The 18,989-nt window shown below is 34.7% G+C and overlaps 1 protein-coding gene across 1 annotated transcript in view; it reads right to left on the reverse strand.

Annotated features, from left to right (window-relative positions):
* Nlk (nemo like kinase) overlaps positions 1–18,716 on the reverse strand; it is a 139,969-nt gene extending 121,253 nt beyond the window's left edge. The window contains exon 1 of the mRNA XM_047546043.1: positions 18,067–18,716. Coding sequence (XP_047401999.1) covers positions 18,067–18,524 — 458 coding nt within the window. The 5' untranslated portion in view covers positions 18,525–18,716. The remainder of the gene's footprint in view (positions 1–18,066) is intronic.
* Between the last annotated feature and the right edge of the window lie 273 nt (positions 18,717–18,989).

Consider the following 18,989-nt stretch of genomic DNA (forward strand, 5'->3'; position numbering starts at 1 on the left):
AATACATTGTAAACCATGTATCTGAAAGGGTCTGGTCTCTAGAATACATAAAGAACTCTTACAATTAAATAACAAAAAGAAAAATAAACAACATTTTTTAAATGGGCAAAGGCTCTGAATAGACATGTCTCCAAAGAAGATACACGAACAGCCAATAAGCACATGAAAATACATTCAACATCATTATGTATCAGGGGAATACATTAAAATCACAATGAAGTACCACTTCACATGCATCCTTGTCAGATTATAATAAAAAAGATAGCTGGGTATAGTGAAATATGTCTGTAATCTCAGCGACTCAGGAGGCTGAGACAGGAGGAACACAAGTTCCAAGCCAGCCTCAGCAACTTAGTGAGGCCCTAAACAACTTAGAGAGACTCTCTCTCGAAATAAAAAAAATATGAAGGGCTGGGGACGTGGCTCAGAGGTTAAGCACCCCTGGGTTCAATCCCTGGTTTAAAATAGATAAGAAGTTTGGCAAGGATGTAGGGAAATTAGAACACTCATACACTGCTGTAGGAATGTAAAATGGTGCTACTGTTTTGGAAAACATCCTGGCAGTTCCTCAAAATTAAACATAGGGTCTTCATATGATCCAGTAATTCTACTTCTAGGTACAAATACCTGAGAAATGAAAATGTATATCCATACAAAACTTGCACAACAATGTTCATAAGGAGTACTATTCATAACAGCCAAAAAGTACAAACAATCCAAATGTTCAATAACTGATAGGTAAACAAGATCAAACACCCAAACAATGGAATATCATTCAGCCATAAAAAGGGAAGAAGCACTGATACATATTATAACATGAATGAACCTTGAAAACCTTTTACTAAGTGGAAAAGCCAGTCACAGTAGACCACATTCCATTTATATGAAAAGTCCAGAACAGTTAAATCTACAGAAATAGTCAATTGGTGGTGGCCTGAGACTGGGGATTTACAGTGAATGGGGAGGTGATTTACTAATGGGTATGAAGTTTCTTCTAGGGATAATGAAAATGTTCTAAAATTAAAATGAAAATTTATTCTGTAAAGACCATTAAATTGAACACTCTAAACAGTTATATTGATGATATGTGAATTATATCTTTAAAATTCCATTTTTTAAAAAAGTAAGTTATAATAAACACAAAAATCTAAGTGGTTTCTTCTTGGTAAGAAATTGAATAGGCAGAAATGGGATAGGGAGATTCTTAAGGACAGCTTCAATAGTGTTGATTATGCTCTATTTCTTAGGCTGGGTACTATGTTCATGGCATTTTTATTATTCTTCAAAAACTCAATCAAATATTTTTACACATATCAATATTGCATTTGTGTAGAACTAGGTTGAAGCCCTATTACTCCATCAAATATTTTTTATACATATCAATATTACATTTTTTAGACCTAGGCTGAAACCTATTCTGCCACTTAGCTGTGCAGCCTTGAGCAAGCTACTTACACCTCTCTGAGCTGTAATTTTCTCAGAGAGGAAAGGACTCTACCATGTACCTCCTCTTGGGGTTTTTCTTCTTTTCTTTCTTTCTTTCCCCTTTTTTTTTTTTTTTTTCTTCAGTGCTGGGGATCAAACCCAGTGTCTCCCACATGCTAGGAAAGAGTTTTACCACTAAACTACATTCCCAGTCTGAGGATTACTCTTTAAAATAAAGAAACCTGTCAGGTTTCTTTACAGTAGAAGTTTTTATTTTAAAATTCAAAGTGAGAATCTGTAATCTCATCTCACTAAAATAACTAGTATTGATAGATATCCTTAGACCTTTGAAACATATGAGTAATACTTATTTATATCTTGAGGGGACAATCTCTGATATTGACTTTCACTTAAATTGTGGACATCTTTCAAAGATACTCCATTATTTATAGACATTTAGGTTACTTTCAATCTGGAAGGATTGTAAATAACATTAAATGGACATCTTTATAAATATATCTTTGTATCTAAACTCAATTGTTTCTTTAGTCAAAAGATATGTACATTTAATTTTGAGAAAATGTTCTTCTATCAAGGCTCCATTCGTCTACACTATCATCAACAATTTGATGTTTTTGAACATTATATATTTCTTCAATGAACTGTCCATTCTCTGGCATTTGCCCATGTTCTGTTTACCTTTATTTCTTACTGATTTTAAGAGCTCCCTGAAGATATTAACTTTTATTTTTCATATGTTTTGCCACAGTTTCACCAAATTTGAGTGGTTAGGCTTCTTTTATGGTATATCTTACCAAACACACATCTTAAATTTCTTCACAAACAAATTTGATGTTTTCTTACTTTGAAGTCAAAGTAGTAGGCCTTCTTTCTCCAAGATTATAACAAAAGTTACCAATACTATTTTCTCTTCCTCCTCCTCCCCCTCCCTTTTCATCCCTTCTTTCTTCTCCTCTTTCTTCTTTGAGAGGAAGGAACTTTGATTTTTACATTTAAGTCTAATAACTTGGACTTAATTTTTTGGTATATGATACACATAGATCTAACTTCAGCCCCATACCAATGCTAGCTAAATACCCCAATAAAAGTACAAGATAAACCAGTGGTATGTTAGAACTGATTCACTACTGCTCATGAGGACTGTTACATTTTCAGGAATTTTGCAAGCTGATTGTGAAATACAGCCATAAAAACCTATATTACATAAAGTTATAATGAAGTAATTCACATTTAAACAAAGGTAATAAATACTCAGAAGTCATTACTCCTTAATTATTTTATTATGATTTATGCTTTTACAGTTATTTAACATCTATTTCACCTGAATGGCAAAAAATACAGTATAATAGTGCACTACTACATACTGTTTTCCAACTCAGTGTTTAGTGACTTCACACTGGTAACCTGAAATTGGTTATTATAGTATTTATATTACAGGGGTGAAAAAAATCTGCAAACCCTACAAAGTATGCCTTTTTATTTTTCAGAGGCCCTGTTGCTAAACATGTACCAGCATACCACTGGAATAAGCCATTTTTTCTTTCCTAATTTTATCGAGGATCTCTGTTACATATCAAACTGCTTTGGTGTTTTTGTTTGTTTTAAGATACTGGTTATTGAACCCTGGACTCAAGCATGCTAGGCCAGACCTGTACAACCTAGCTATATTCCCAATCCTTTATATATTTTATGTCGAGAAAGGGTCTCACTAAGTTACTGCCCAGACTGATTTCAAACTTGAGATCATTCTGCCTTAGCCTCCTAAGTAGCTGAGATTTCAGGCAGGCGCCACCACACCCAGCTTGCTTTGCTGTTTTGGTATACTAGATGAGACTTTAGATATTGTTTCTATGAATTGAATCTTTGTTTTTCTAACATGTTATCACAGCACTTCACTGAAAAGGGTATTTTTTCTAAACAATTTAATAACATTCTTTACATAGATTTTAGAAGGCAGTTTTTATAAGTAAAGGATTATTTCTTTTGAAAATAAAGGGCAATCTCTAGAGATATAGTTGGTTACCATACACCATTTTTAGATTAGGGTTCTTAAAAAAACAAAAAACAAAAAAACAAAATCACTACCATGGGGCTGTGTAAATACTACTCTTGAGTGTCCCCTCATACAAATTCTTTCACTGCACGAGGAAATAGGGTATATAAGTGACAGTACTGTGTTAGGCTCCAAACAAGCCAGTGAGACAAGACCCAGTCTCTGCCACTCTCGTCATTTCAGTGGATGCCAATGGGTAGAGAATGGGTGACACAATGTTCGTTTACATGAGCACAGAGAGATAAAGAAGCAAAAACAGGTTGATTTTGATGTATCTTCTAAGAATGAGCATCTACTTGAAAAGGGAATCAAGGTATAAAAACTAGTTATTTCAAGTTTGCACACCTAAAAAGTCAAGCTAATGTATGTTGTACCCAGATCTTCAGCATCTTTCCAGGTAAACATTATAGTGCCCATATTTTAATGTCTTTCCTACTGAGACACTTTGTGATTTTATTTGCTGATACCAACAACAACTGCATCAAGTAAACCAGTAACTATGGCCTATATATTTCCTTACCTATTAGCAGTCATTTAGGTTTGAGCTTCAACTATCTAATTCTAAGGCATTTACATTACGAAACCATGCAATGTAATAGTTGGGTTGACAACAGAACCACCCTTTTTTGCAACTAAACCCAAGGATCTCACTTTCAAGAGTCAGTATATTTCTGTTAAGCCTAATAACTCATATGATAGCCTAGGCAGCAAACACAGCAGCTGTCCTTTCCATAAAGTTGTGACTTATTAGATATAGAATGACAATTTCAACCATTTCCAATCATTAAGTAATATTTCAGACTTTAAAATCTAATTCTTAGGGCTTTGTACTATATATAGAAATAATCATTATCCTTTGGGAAACAATGGCTCATTTACTGAAAATGAGTTTAACAAAGGAATTATTTGGTACTGAAAAATACAGAGCAGTGAATTGGGTGACACAAATCACAGCATCATCAGTTCATGTGACTGCATTAGGGTAATTTACTTAAAAAAAAATTACAGTAACTTAAAATTTAGCTTTAACAATGTAATAGCCTGAATCATGCCACAGAATAGTGAAACTAGACCTTAAGATTATTTTGAAAATATTTCCTTAATTCCCAACCTGAGATAAACACCACAAAAAAAGAAAAACTTTTCAGAATGGAATATTTTTATTCTGCCTGAAGCTTAGTTTTGACTGGCACATGTTTCAGTTACACATTTGATTCACACTGAATTTTCTTTTAAGTTTTAAAAGAATAAACAGCACTTCAAAATAGTCACAAGCTTTAAAACTTAGTTCCTCCTCTAGTCAGACAGCTTACAAAACTTTTTCCATGGAATAGTGAGTTGATGCAGTGACTAGAAATTTCTTAACACTGTAAGTCTAAATTTAATTGAAACTCAATCTCAGCAAGTTCTGTAGAAATGTCTTAAAGTAGATACAGCAAAAGTTACAAAATGCTAATCTACAAGAATAGTTTATGGATATTATCATTGTACAATTCTTTTAAGTTTTCTAAGGCTTACATTTTCTCAAAAAATAAAGGTAGGGAGCATAATAGGCTCAAAATAGATATTCAACAGTTACATTTAACCTGAAAGACTAAGTTGTTATTAGCTACAGGCACATATCTCCTGACATTAAACCAGAAAACTTGGGAGTCACTGGTACAAACAGAACATCCAACAGAGTAGTTTAAATATTTATGATTTTTTTCGGATGCATTGTTCTTGGCTTAATTTATAAAGTATCTTTATTCATTTTGTTATGCTTTTACAAGAACACTTGCTCCATTTTCAAAGGACACTTAGTTGTCCTTTGAAATACTACTAGTATTATTACTGCTATAGCAGCAAAAGAGCAAGTTTAGGTTCAGCCCTCAACCAGCTGTGTATCCTTGAACATATCTCGTAGCTTCTCTGGGTCTCAATTCTCCTATTTATAAAATGAGGGAATTAGACTAGACAGAGTCTTAAGTATCTTCAACTCTGTAATTCCTTTCAGGTAGAACTCTAGGTTTGTGACAATGAAAAAGTCCTCAAAATAAATGGTCAAAAATCTACCTATAGAATGTTAGTAAAATAGGATACAAAAGTGTAAATATAGTGTGATCATGATCCTAATTCTAATAATATTACAAATATATCCAAACCCCCATACCTAAATGCCACCAAAGATAATCTCTGGAGTTGTAGATGCAAACAACTCTTTTTTGCCTTTTGGCTTTTCTGTATTTTTAAAGTGTCCCACAATAAACATATTGCTTGATAATACAGAGAGGGACTTAGACAGGCAAAATCCTCCTTTTTATGTGCTAAAGGAAATTTACATTTGGAAGGCATTCTAGAACTGGAATGAATTTCTCAAAAACAGACAAAATTCTCTAGTGAAGTCACATATCTGATACCTACCAATAGTCATATGAAAGCTGCTGGTTATTGTCTTTGAATTACCAAGTTTTCAGGGGATACAGGGTTTTTTTCTCCACTTATACTAAAACTGATAATTATGATCTCTAACACTTACATAGTGCCAGGCACAGTTCTAAGACTTTATATATATATTAATTCATTTAATTCTCACAACTCTACTCTTACTAGATATACTGATGGCCATGAAGTACGGAGAGCTAAAATAATTTGCCTGCAGATAATGAAGGGGTAGAACCAGAATTTAAACAAAGTATGTCATCAGAATATAGACTCTCAACTTCTAAACCAGACTGTCCCTGTGAACTTAAATGCTATCCTCGGGTCACTCTTTAACTGCTTTTGTTCTAAAAGTTCTTCTAAACTACTTTTCTTAAACTTGAGAGAAATAATAGGGAAGTACTGGGATGAAAAGATTGGCTAGTCTGGCAAGGTGGCACATACCTGTAATCCCAGCACTCCACCAGCTGAGGTAAAAGGATTGTAAATTTGAAGCCAGTCTCAGCAACTTAGTGAGACTCTGTTTCAAAATTAAAAAAAATTAAAAGGGCTGGGGGTGTAGCTTAGTGGTAAAGCTCCCCTGGGTTCGATCCCCAGTACTGGGGGAAAAAAAAAAAAAAAAAAAGGGGGCGGGGGGAGGCAAACTTTTACTTGCTTAAAATTATGATACAATTCCAATTCATTATTACTTCAAAATTTAGATGGGGGCAGGGATATAATTTAATCTTCATGCATATCAGTAAATGAATACAATGACATCTGAGGAATTAAATAGCATTAATTACTATGTTTAACGTTTAAATGTTTTAATAAAGGTGCTTTATTAATTAACATTATCAATCATGACTCTATAGCTAAAACCTACTGTTGTACCTAAAATTTTTATTGACATGTTTTAATCATGTTGTAACTAATTACTTTTGAAGTTTTAAAAGAATATATATTTACTTCGAACTGTGGCTGTAGGTACATACCCAGTTAACTCCACAATAACCTTAACTACTATAACCTATAGAACCTGGGAAAATGAATGCAGAGGAAACCAATCAATTAAAGGTTGGCTAAAGGTTCTCACATAATTCTCTGGGACAATTCAAATCCAAACCAAGTATTCATGTGCCCCCTTTTCTGCACAGTACCCACATTACTTGCTAGTTTTTGTAGTTCAAATTTCCCCCACATACTGGTAATCAGGTTTACAAAATTTCCACCCCTGTTGAAGTAACTATAGAAATCCATAGTTTCCTATTTAAAAAATTAGAAGAGAGATGGAGGTGAAGAAGAATGGAGAAAAAAAATCTTTGCACCAGATTGCCTGTTGACTTAGACAACACCAGATAATTGCACCCTTTGGGTACTTCAGTACTAGTAAAATGATACAGTGAAATAAAGTCACCTGATTTATTTCACTTTAAACAATTTGCAAATCTGTAGCTCTCTGCTATGGTACATTAAGAAAATTAGCATGTAAGAAAAATCACCTGCTTATGTAAATTGGAGGATGATTTTTATCCAAGCAGACCACTCCCCCCCCAAAAAAGAAAGCTCCAATTTGGGTCAAATGACTAATTTTATCTATTTGTTCAAATCTCTCTCTTCACCTTTTTTCTGTAGCTCAAAGCAAGAATTTTAGGTCAAGGAATGGATAAACAAAAAGTTTCTGGTTTGTTTATTTCTCTATAAGGATTTGGTTGCCTGACACCACTGAGCTCTATATTACTTAAATTGAAAACAAGACTGAGAATCTTATCTGAATAATAAAACCACAACACTAAGTGAAGAAAGAAAATAAATCAATGTGAGATATCTGTTCTAATTGGGAAAGAAAACAAACAAGGCAATGATCCGGTATGAATTTTACCTTCTGTTACTTTAGGCAAACAAGGCTTCAAAAAAGAAAATAGCTCAAGCAACTCAGGGCAAACAGGACAACTGCAGAGAACATCAATCCTGTTTCCTTTATAAGTACACCTGGTCAAGTCTCCTAAGTCTGCCACAAATTAGATGAATGTTTACCTTGATCATTAATGACTGCCTTCCCAGCATCCACTAGCGATACTCACTCATCCCTGTCACATAACAACTAACTTCATCTCCGGATCCAGGGTGGGCCTGATTGCTCCAAAAGTAATACTATCATCTCCATTCATAGTGATTGGTAAGAAGTGAGCATAAAATCCAATAAAGGCCAACTAGAACTGTGCTGGTCAATAAGATAGGCAGTACATGGGGCTACTGAGCATCTAAAATGTGGCTAAATTCAAATTGAGATGTGTTGTATGCATAAAGTACACATTTGTAATCCTAGGTACTTGGGAAGCTGAGGCAGGAGAATCACAAATATAAGGCCAGCGCAAGCAACATAGCAAGATCCCATTTCGAATTTTAAAAAGGGCTGAGGATGTAGCTCAGTGGTAGAGCAGTTGCCTAGCATGCACAAGACTTTGAGTTCAACTCTCAGCACCCTAAAAAAAGAAAATGATATACATTGCATTTTTGTAGACTTAGTATGAAAAAATGTAAAATATATCATTAATCATTCTTACACAAACATCATTACCCTATGTACATGTATTATTACATGAATGGTGTGAATCTACATTGTGTACAACCATAGAAATGAAAAGTTGTACCCCATTTATGTACAATGAATCAAAATGCAGTCTGTAAAAATAAAAATAAAATTTAAAAATTAAAAAAAATCATTCTTACAGTAATTACAGGATGAAATGACAATAGGTTGGATATAATAAATACAAATAGGAAAATTAATTTCACTTCTTTCTTTTTACCGTGGTTGCTAGAAAATGTAAAATCACATAACATGTTTTCATCATTTATCTACTGGATAAATAAAAGATTTATCTGCTGATTTGCCATTTCTATAAAAGTGTTCCTTTCCTCTTGTAAAAGAGCTTTAGGGAAGTCACTCTCCTTCTCTAAGCATTGTATGCCCTAAACCGTTGCAGCCTTAAAGCTGTGTGTTAAGGGTCATTTTCAGGGAGGTCCATCTGTAAACTAGTGAGTCCCTTACCCAATTTCACAATTTAAAAAAGACTCCAGAAAAATATTTTTATTTGACTTGCAGATTAAGCTCTGGCTCCCCAAATCAATTTGCCTGATTTCTCTCTCTCTCTCCCCCACACCCCGCTCTCTCTCTCATACACACATACACACAAACAACAACAAAAAAACCCACTTAGTATTAGATTTTATTTGAAATTTAAAAACCAGGGATAGGGATGTAGATCAATGGTAGAACACTTGGCTAGCATGCACGAGGCCCTGAGTTCGATCCCCAGCACTGCAAAAATAAAAATAAAAAATTTTAAATCACTCCAAATATTTAATAAAACAACCAATTATGGGGCTGGGGGTGTAGCTCAGTGGTAAATGGATTCAATCCCTGGCAGGAAGGGAAGATGAAAGAAAGAAAATAAGTCTAAAACACTAAAAAGGTAAAGTACTAACAGGAAAGCAGTATTATCAAATTTACATATAGGAAAGAACTGACTGCCCATTTACAAACAGGCAGGCTGTCCTCCATGGTTGAACCACAACATACATATTCTTCACCAATCAAAAATACAAGTCTTTTGAACAACTGAACATTTAAAATCTGATCTCAAATTTGAAAACTCTTATATAGAAGTCATGAAACTGAAACAGGGTGATATTTATCTCATTTTTCCTTTAAACAATTTTAGAAGTTATTCATCAAGCTATTCCATAGTCCTGAAAAGAGAAAGTTGTCTGCTAGTTGTGGTCACTAGCAGTTTAGTTGCCCACAAGTAAATCCACTATGCTTTACAAATATTTAGGTCACTTTATAACAGAATATTAGAAAACATAGAACTTTATAAATGAGCAAACCAAGTCTCAGAAAGCTTAAATAACTTTAGGTCTTAGGACTGCTGGCAGCAAGACTGGAACTAGAACACTATCTCCTAACTAGTTTAATGTTCTATTATCTTATCATTCATATATATAAATAAATTCTTCCCAAGGAAATGGCACCTTGAACTTAATAAACATAAGTTACCTGGTTTATTAAGCTAAAAACAAAACCCAAGATTTGAAAGAATTTTATTCATAAAAACAAAGTGCTGCTAACACTTATTAAAACAATATAATCTAACATGTTATATATGTGTGTATATAAAATATGCTATATATATGTGTGTATGTATGTTATATATGATTTCCTCCCTTTAATACACATGCAAGGGGGAGGAATCACACACAATCAATTCCTCAACAGTCATCAATAATCTACTTGATAAATGCAAAGGATTTTTCTCTACTCTCATTTTCTGTGACTTTTTATCTATAGCAAAGATCACTTCCATCCTAACACTCTTCCACCATACTGGGTTGTCATTCACTGTGAATACATTTACCTGACTGTGCTTTCTTTACTTGGACCTCCAGTAACTTCACCTACAACAAAATATTCTGTAAGGCTTAGAGGGACTGAGTTATCTCTACCCTTCTATTTATAAAGCAGAATTAAATCTGACCAAGTCACTGTCTTACTTAAAAACTCTCAATAGTTGACATTTGCAGGGAGGGTTTCAATCTCTTCTCATTCCCCATCTCTTAAGGAGGTTTTTAAGACATTTTTGTTAACCATTCCCCTTGTGAAATTTTAATATTATAAGGGTTCTGTATATCTCTCTTTGTTCCCTAATTGTTTGATAATTTTTTTATTTGTTCTTTTTAGTTATACATAACAGCAGAATGTATTTTGACATATGTATACATGGAGTATAACTTCCCATTCTTGTGGTTGTACATGATGTGGAGTTACACTGGTCATGTATTCATATATGAACATAGGAAAGTCATATTTGATTCAATCTCCTGACTTTCCCATTCCAGTCCCCAGCCCTTCCCTCAGCTCCCCCCAATCGGGTGTGCTGTATATCCCTTATTTGGTGTATGTAGACGTGTGCTTTATTTATGAAAAGAGTAAGATTTTTGCCCTTCCAACCCTGCCATACCAGTTATGCCTTAAGCCTTAACTCTTCAGCATGACATTAACTCCAGTCTTGTGGTCTCCTGCATTTACTTAGAATGCCCTTTCCCACTGGTTCATTGTCATTCTAAAAATTTTAAAAAGGTAAAGTGGTATTGGAATAGTAATACCAAATTTACATGTAGGAAGAAAGTGACTGCTCATTTATTTGTAAATAGGAAGGCTTTCTTCCACAATTTAAGTATTACCTATTCTAGGAAGTGTCTATGCTTTCCATAAAAATTCCTTCTTTATGCTCCCATAATGTCCAGGAACTATCTCTACTGCTGTATTTATGGCACTGAATTATAATTATCCATGTACAAATCTATCTCCCCCACTAGAGAGATTAATCTTTAATCTCTATTATCCAAAAGAGTGTCTGATAAACAGTCAACACAAAATAAATGGGTTTTATAAGAAAATGTAAAAATAATATATCCTTATTTAATACTTCAAATTTAGTTTCAACTCTTCACTAAGGAAGGGATACTGGGTTCCCTGAAAGTAGGGATATACTATTTTTTTCATACTATTTACTTGACTGTAAACTCCTTCAAGGCAACATCAAGACCTAAATATCCCCATATCTCAATACCAAGTACAACAGAGATAACAAAAGAAGCTTGATAAAGGTTTACAAAGTTATTCATAGAACTAAATATCCTCATTTACTACGTGCAAGAATGCTGGTCCATAGCAGGTTGACAATAAAAATACATGGACTAGCGTGTTCCAAAAGTGTCAGAAACTTTCACTGTAGATAGTAGATATGATTCAATTAGCCCAACTAACTTAAAACACAGAGGTGAAACTGGGTTTAGGTAAAGAGCACCATGGCAGACATCCCTGCACATACTACCTTTACTCACACCACGACAACTAAATATTAAAGTTCAATCTCATCATAATTCCTTTTGAAGTCATCTTTCCATAATGTCAGAGTGCCAGAATTCTTGTTAATTAATGTTTCTTGGCTAAGTATGTCAGAACTACCAATGAAATCTATCATGACTAGTCACATGCTCATTGACAGTTATGACCATTGCCTCAGGCACTCTGTTACTCCTAAGCAACAACAGGATCAAATTGAGGAGCTATTTTAGTTAGGAAATCATTGTTGATGTACATTAGATGACCCAGTCAACAAATAATTCATTGTAGTATGATGGATGCATAAGGAATCATAACTAAAATCCAAATACAATCTTCTAATGAAACAGCTTCTACCCACCAGCTTTATTCCATTTACTGGTTAGATGACAAATGGAAATTTTTCTTTGGTCATCACGATTTCTATCAAAGTAACCAAATCAGCATATTAAGGAAAAAACAGCATATGAACAGTTGATTCTTGAATTGCTAGAACATCGACAAGTCTAATAACCATCAAGGATAGCCACTCAATTACACTATAAAAATCAGTAACTCTGCCACGCCAAGTTGTGAAGGTAATGAAAAATTCCAGAACTCCAGTAAAGAACTTTTTCATCACGATTTCTATCAAAGTAACCAAATCAGCATATTAAGGAAAAAACAGCATATGAACAGTTGATTCTTGAATTGCTAGAACATCGACAAGTCTAATAACCATCAAGGATAGCCACTCAATTACACTATAAAAATCAGTAACTCTGCCACGCCAAGTTGTGAAGGTAATGAAAAATTCCAGAACTCCAGTAAAGAACTTTTTATACCAAGGAACATTTCTATAGTTGCCTTTGCTTAAAGGGTAAAATTGTAGAATTTAGATTCTATAAACATACATCCAGTTAATGTATTTTACAAATATTCTCCTCTAGCATAGCAAAAGAAAGGGAACTATATCTGACTAGAACACCTACTATTTCTCTTTCTGTACTTACACCAGAGATACTAACTGATGATTAAAATATTTAGAAAGACGTTGTTTTAGCTTCTTTTGAAAGGCAAAGTTTCTGAAATGCCTTTTTAAAAAAATTATCTATCTTCTTTTTCTAGTCTGGTTTCAATAGTATAATAGGAAATTTCTCCCCAAGCATAAAATAAGTTTCTTTTCTGTGTGTGTGCTATGGTTTTGTGTTTTGTGAACATAATTTGGATAATCTTGTCAAGAGCTTAAATTCAAAATGATTTTCAGTGTTACAGGCTATGGGGTTTCAATCACCAAGAAACTGGTGCATATCATTAGATTGTGCTACTTTCATTCTTTTTTTTCTTTCTCTACTTTATGACCATGGTGTAGGCTCTGCTTCTTCAAAGCTCTTTTCACAAAGCAGACACCCCAAAGAATCCAGCTGTAGCTGTTAATCTTGGCTGGTAGTAGAGAAACTTCAACATTACAGATTCTTAACCTGTAAAACAGTTAATATTAAAATACATTTGCGTATACTACTCTTTCTGATGCAACTAACTCCATGAGTTTCCCCAAACATACCCAAAGTGAGCGCATATTTTAAAGTTATAGTTTGTTATTTATAGAGTAAAAGGATCAGAGAAAACATCAAGTGGGGGGGTGGGGTCTAATTTTCACAAGAAAGATGAACAAGCTAGACAATTTCTGCCATGCATAAGGGTTTACACTGAATAATTTTTCATTAAATCACACACATTTTCCCCACCTCACTAGCACTTCTTTAGCAATTCACACTTTCTCATCCAAACACAAGTAAAATGAATTTCCACTAAAGCTGAACTTTAACAAAAAGCCTGTCCTTCACTCACTACATTCTGAGAAGCAAAAAAAATAGTTCCCTTCCCAGTATATAAAACTTCCCAATACATAAGTCTATAATACTTTCTAAATCAGTGCCAATGATCTGACTAGAACCCCTACCAAACACATAATAACATGAATTTTTTGTTAGTTTTTAATTAAATGAGAAAACAGAACAGAATTTTGCTTCTTGGATATGAATTCGACCTTCTTTTACTTCCCTGCATATAGTACAACTAAGAGGACAGTATGATATTTAAAGTCATGCCTCCAAACACAGCTGCATGTTGATTTCACCAGGTAAATCTGACAAATCTATGGAGACTGTTCCATGCACATTAACAAAGGTTTGATTTTTCTACCAACAATAACTACAATAAGAACATTTATTGAGGGCTTACTGTGTGCTTGATAGCATACTCACTGGTTTATAAGGATTACTTCATTTAATCCTCATACCAATCCTGAGATAAGCACTATCATTATCCCCATTTTATAAATGAGGAACGGAAAGGGTAAATAATTTATCAAGATCACAGCGTTAGTAACTAAATATTACTACAGTGAAGCTTAAGTTTTGAAAGATAAAAGTAACCTGCTGAAAGTATTAGAATAATAAAATTCAAAGCTCTCCAACTTTACTTGAAGTACAAAGACAACAGACTTAATGAATCCCAAGATCTTTGATCTTTTAATTAATCAGACAAGTCAAAAACCCAAACACTAATTTTATCAAATAAAAGCTTTTCCCAGACTCACTTTTATCAAGGCAGCATGTGCCATTAATCCAATCTATATTTTACATCGCCAATGTCAAAAACTGCAGTTTAGCAGTCCTAAAAATGCTCTCATGTGGTCAACTTATTGCAACTCTTAAGCAGTACACACTTTGTAACCACTTGAAGTTCTCTGTCCCAGAGATGTCACACCTTTGAAGCACAGCATTTTTCTCTGGCAAATGTGCACTACAGTGTACAAAAAGGTACATTTTACATTCTCTTAACCAAATGAGTGAGGTTACTGTTTGTAGGCTGTTATGTGTTTGCATTATGAAAATGTCCATATGGCCATCTGGAAGCCTTGACATCTGATAACAAAGGTAGAATTAGAAATGTTTTGATAACCCATAAGCAACCCTATCATTGGCAATGAATGTATCTGAAGCTACCCCATGATAATATTACCAGGTAAACTGGAGATAAAACATAGCAGACAGTTGTTAATGAAACTTTAATTGAACTGTCAAAGCACCATCTTTACCAGCAAGCTAATGGGTAATTCACTTCTTTTACACAAATGTCCAATATTGATAAGTTATCCCACTAGTTAAATTCAGCAGAAAGACAAATCAAGTCAAGTAAACTAAATTGTTCCATAATAAATCTGAATGGTAAAATGCTGCATCATGGAAGAATAAATATAAAAAAAAATAAAATAAAATGCTGCATTACTTCTATAAATACCTCTTCTTGTCTACATGCAAAAATAATATTCCTTAAAATTACAAGTCACTTTTTTAACCATCAAATAGTATCCCTAAGTGCATGTCCAGAAAAAGAAATAAGAGCAGATATGGTTCCTTGTCATATGCAATGCCAGAAAAATACCTGCAAAATGCACTAATGAATATATGTTTGAATCTAAGTGGATATTATGATATCCAAGTAGTTATATGGTGCATTGAATCAAGTGATGTATTACTGGAAGAATATTTTTATGCTCCATTTTAATCATTTTAGAAAACAGTTATTTCAGACTCATAAGATGCCTCTTAAATGAAAAAGAAAAATCCTGTTTCAGTAAATGAAAAAACCTAATCAATATCTTGGGTTTCAGAATACTAGTGCGAATTCACACTGGTTTGATTTTCAATCTCTAGTTTTAACAATCTTACTCAGAACAAATAGCACTTAAATCCCAAATACATTAAGTAATTAAATTCAGATAGCAAGTCATCAATATGTAAATATAAAAATAGAAAATCATTTGCATACTAAAAACACACACCTGGGAACTCTTTTTCTTTTTTTTCATATGAAACTGTATTTTACCTGAAATAGTTGATAAAAATACTCAATAAGGGAACTAGAAAAATTTGGTTAAAAAACAAAAAGGACCAAACAATCAGAGGACACAGCCATGTAAGGATACAGTGAGATGATGACCAACCTATAACCCGAGAAGCCAACCCTCAGAAGGAATCAAACCTGCCAACACCCACATCTTGGACTTCTAACCTTCAGAACTGTGAGAAATAAATTTGTCGTTTAAGTGAAAAGAAGGATCTATCCAGGACACTAATTAACCAAGCACTCTAGGACTGTGCTAGGTGCTGGGGAGAAAAAGAAGTCAGTAGATATAGACCTTACCCTCAAAGGGCTGACAAATGTAGTCAGAGACAAGGCAAACATGAAACAACTGGTATTCAAAAGAGGATGGTACACAGAGGCAAACATCAAGTCCATGTTATATTCCACAGGTCATTCAAAGAAACTCTAGAATGGATTCAAATCAAACACATTGAGATTTTCAGATGTGGGTGATTCATTTTACACACTACTAGAATGTATGCTGTGTGAAAAGTTCTTCACCATCCTGACCCTTTAAAAAATGTTTTTCTCCTTTACCACAAACTTGAAGTTAAAACTTCTATAAACTTCTACTTCACACTACCTTGGTATAAATGTAAGTGAATAATTTAGAATATATTCAAGAATATATTAGAATAAAGAATAATAGAGATTAAGAAAAAATAATTAAGAATAAAGAATAATTAGAATAAATTCAATAATTTAGAATATATTCAAGAATGCTGCAACCTGTTTCCCTTTCAGTATCCCTTGTTCTTAGTACTGAATGCAGGACACTAAAATGAGAGCATTCAGAGCTTAAAAATAAAAATCCAAATTCTCATACTCAATGACAAAATTTAAAGAAAGGAACAACCTTTTTCCTGTATCTCCTCTTAGCCCCCAAGGCTTGGAAATCCGCAAGGGTTAGGCAAGGAATGGAAGTTCACAGTGAAATTCCTAAGAATAGGCTATAGAAGGAATAGAAGAAGGCAGAAACAGGGAGGTCTCTGGGCAAAGTGACTAAAGAGGTACCATTATCAGATATACTCTTTCCCATTAGGAAACTCACACACCTTGGAAAGGAAAATGCAGCAGCAGCAACCTCCCTGGAGAGTAGCTGAGAAAAACTGGACTCTACTAGTTTAAAAAAAAAAAAGAAGAGAAAGAGGAAGAAGATGAAGAATCAGATCATTTAGTTGTCTAGATTATAAATCTGAACTACAAAGATAGCTAGTTATAAGGCAAATGGTACTCATCAATTTTAGTCTCAAAAACAAGGACAAAGGAGATATTTACCAAGCTAGTTCCAGAGTTCACTTTCCTGTTGTGATGGGGGGTTTTCCAGACATTAACAATCTATTTTTGAAAGCAATGAAAATATCAATTTACCTATCTACACTGGAATGCTTAATTCTTAAAAAATAAAACCCAGTTCACTCTATTTTTTGATAGGAATAAATACATTTTATTATAAACTGCTAATCTTCCTAAGAAGGGCAAAGAGAAGAAATGCTGCATTTCAAAAATCCATAGACTTTTAAAAATATCCTAGCACTAGCAAAAATAAAGCAGTTTCATTTGTTTAAAAAGTATACTTCCTACAACAGCAACTGACCAAGGGATAAAAGCAACTTAAGAGGCACTAAGTGACACTAAAACATTGTACCAAATGTGGGCCACTGCATAGCTACAGTCTACTAACCTCATTTGTGGTACTCATGTGTGATGCTATATTTAATGCATTCTTATCAGAAGGCTAAAGCTACATACTTCCCAACCGTAGCTTTATGGTTTAAAATAAACCACTCAGGCAGTGATTTTAACTGGTTCAACTATGAAACCTATCTTCTTTGTGGGGATCGAGATCACAAAATAATGCATGAAAAGATGTAAAGGATGAGAAAGTAATCATCCAAAGAATATCCTAATGACAAGATTATTCCAAAGGAATCAAGATGGGTCAGTCATTGGCATTTGCTGCAACTGGGCAACTGATCTAAACTAAATCAAACCCATAAGAGATGACCAAGGTCTTTGTAGGAATAAGTATTTCATACACTGATCTACTGATCTTACATTCAGTGGCTTGCTGACTTTCTGAATAGGAAAGTTTGGTAGTCAACAAACTTATGTGTGTCACTCAAGAGAAGATGCTCCACCAAAATTTGCCATGACTCAAAAGCATAGGCCTAGACAGGCAACGGATTAGGCCTCTTTGCCTCATAAGTGAGGGTGGTTTCCTACAGTGAGTTCAGTAGCTTGCTCCACTTTGGTCAAATGGAGAAAACCATGTGGAATGACTCTCCCAATCAGAACCATGAGGAGAAACCACAAGAAGTTGTGTTTTTCTTCTGATACTCACCAGACAACACCAAAGGCTCCATATCCAATAGGTCTATCCGGCTCAATATCCAGTTGCTGTTGTGGATGATGCGAGTGCTGATGATGGTGCGCCTTAACTGTAGCAGCTGCGGCAGCCTGTACCTGAGCTGGGGCTGCTGCAGCTGGTCCAGGAGCCTGACCCGGTGCCGGTGATGGGAAATATGGCTGTTGCTGCCCAGGGTTTAACATGGCTGCAGCTGCGGCCGCTGCTGCGGCTGCCGCAGCAGCCGAAGAGGTATGCTGCTGTACAGGGTGTACAGCAGCAGCCGACCCCGGATGAAGATGGTGTTGAGGGTGATGGTGGTGGTGAAGGTGAGGAGGAGGAAGGTGTGGAAGGTGGTGGTGATGGTGGTGGTGGTGACCTGCTGCTGCTGCAGATGTACCGCCATTGTAAGCCGCCATCATTTTTGCGTTGGCTCTTGCGCCACAAAGAGACATTCAAAAAAATGCCCTTTGATTGGAAAGCAAACTGGGTCAAGCTGTCATTTGGCCATTTAAAAATGAAGAAAAACCACTCACTCCACCTCAAAAATCATAGAGTGTAACTGGCTTTATGTCTTCATCAGTCAATCCAAACAAGTTAGAGGATCTTGGTGTTTAATTTTTGGGTGAGCGTATGTGGAAAGGTGTGAGTTGCCCAAAAAAAAAAAAAAAAAAAAAAAAAAAAAAAAAAGGAAAAAGAAAAAGAAAAAAAAAAAAAAAAAAAGAAGGGGGAGGGGGGAAAGGAGAAAAAGAAAAGAAAAAGGGAAAAAAGGACCCCTTCCCCCCAGGATTCCTGCCACAAGTGGTACTAAAACTCCATTCTTACTTTGGGGGAGGTTCCAACTTTGAATATGGGAATAAAGGCCAAACCTCCCGACCCCCTGAACTCCACACACGAAAAGGATCAGGTAACACACCACC

Source organism: Sciurus carolinensis, chromosome 3 (genome assembly GCF_902686445.1).
Source record: "Sciurus carolinensis chromosome 3, mSciCar1.2, whole genome shotgun sequence".
Taxonomy (NCBI): Eukaryota; Metazoa; Chordata; class Mammalia; order Rodentia; family Sciuridae; genus Sciurus; species Sciurus carolinensis.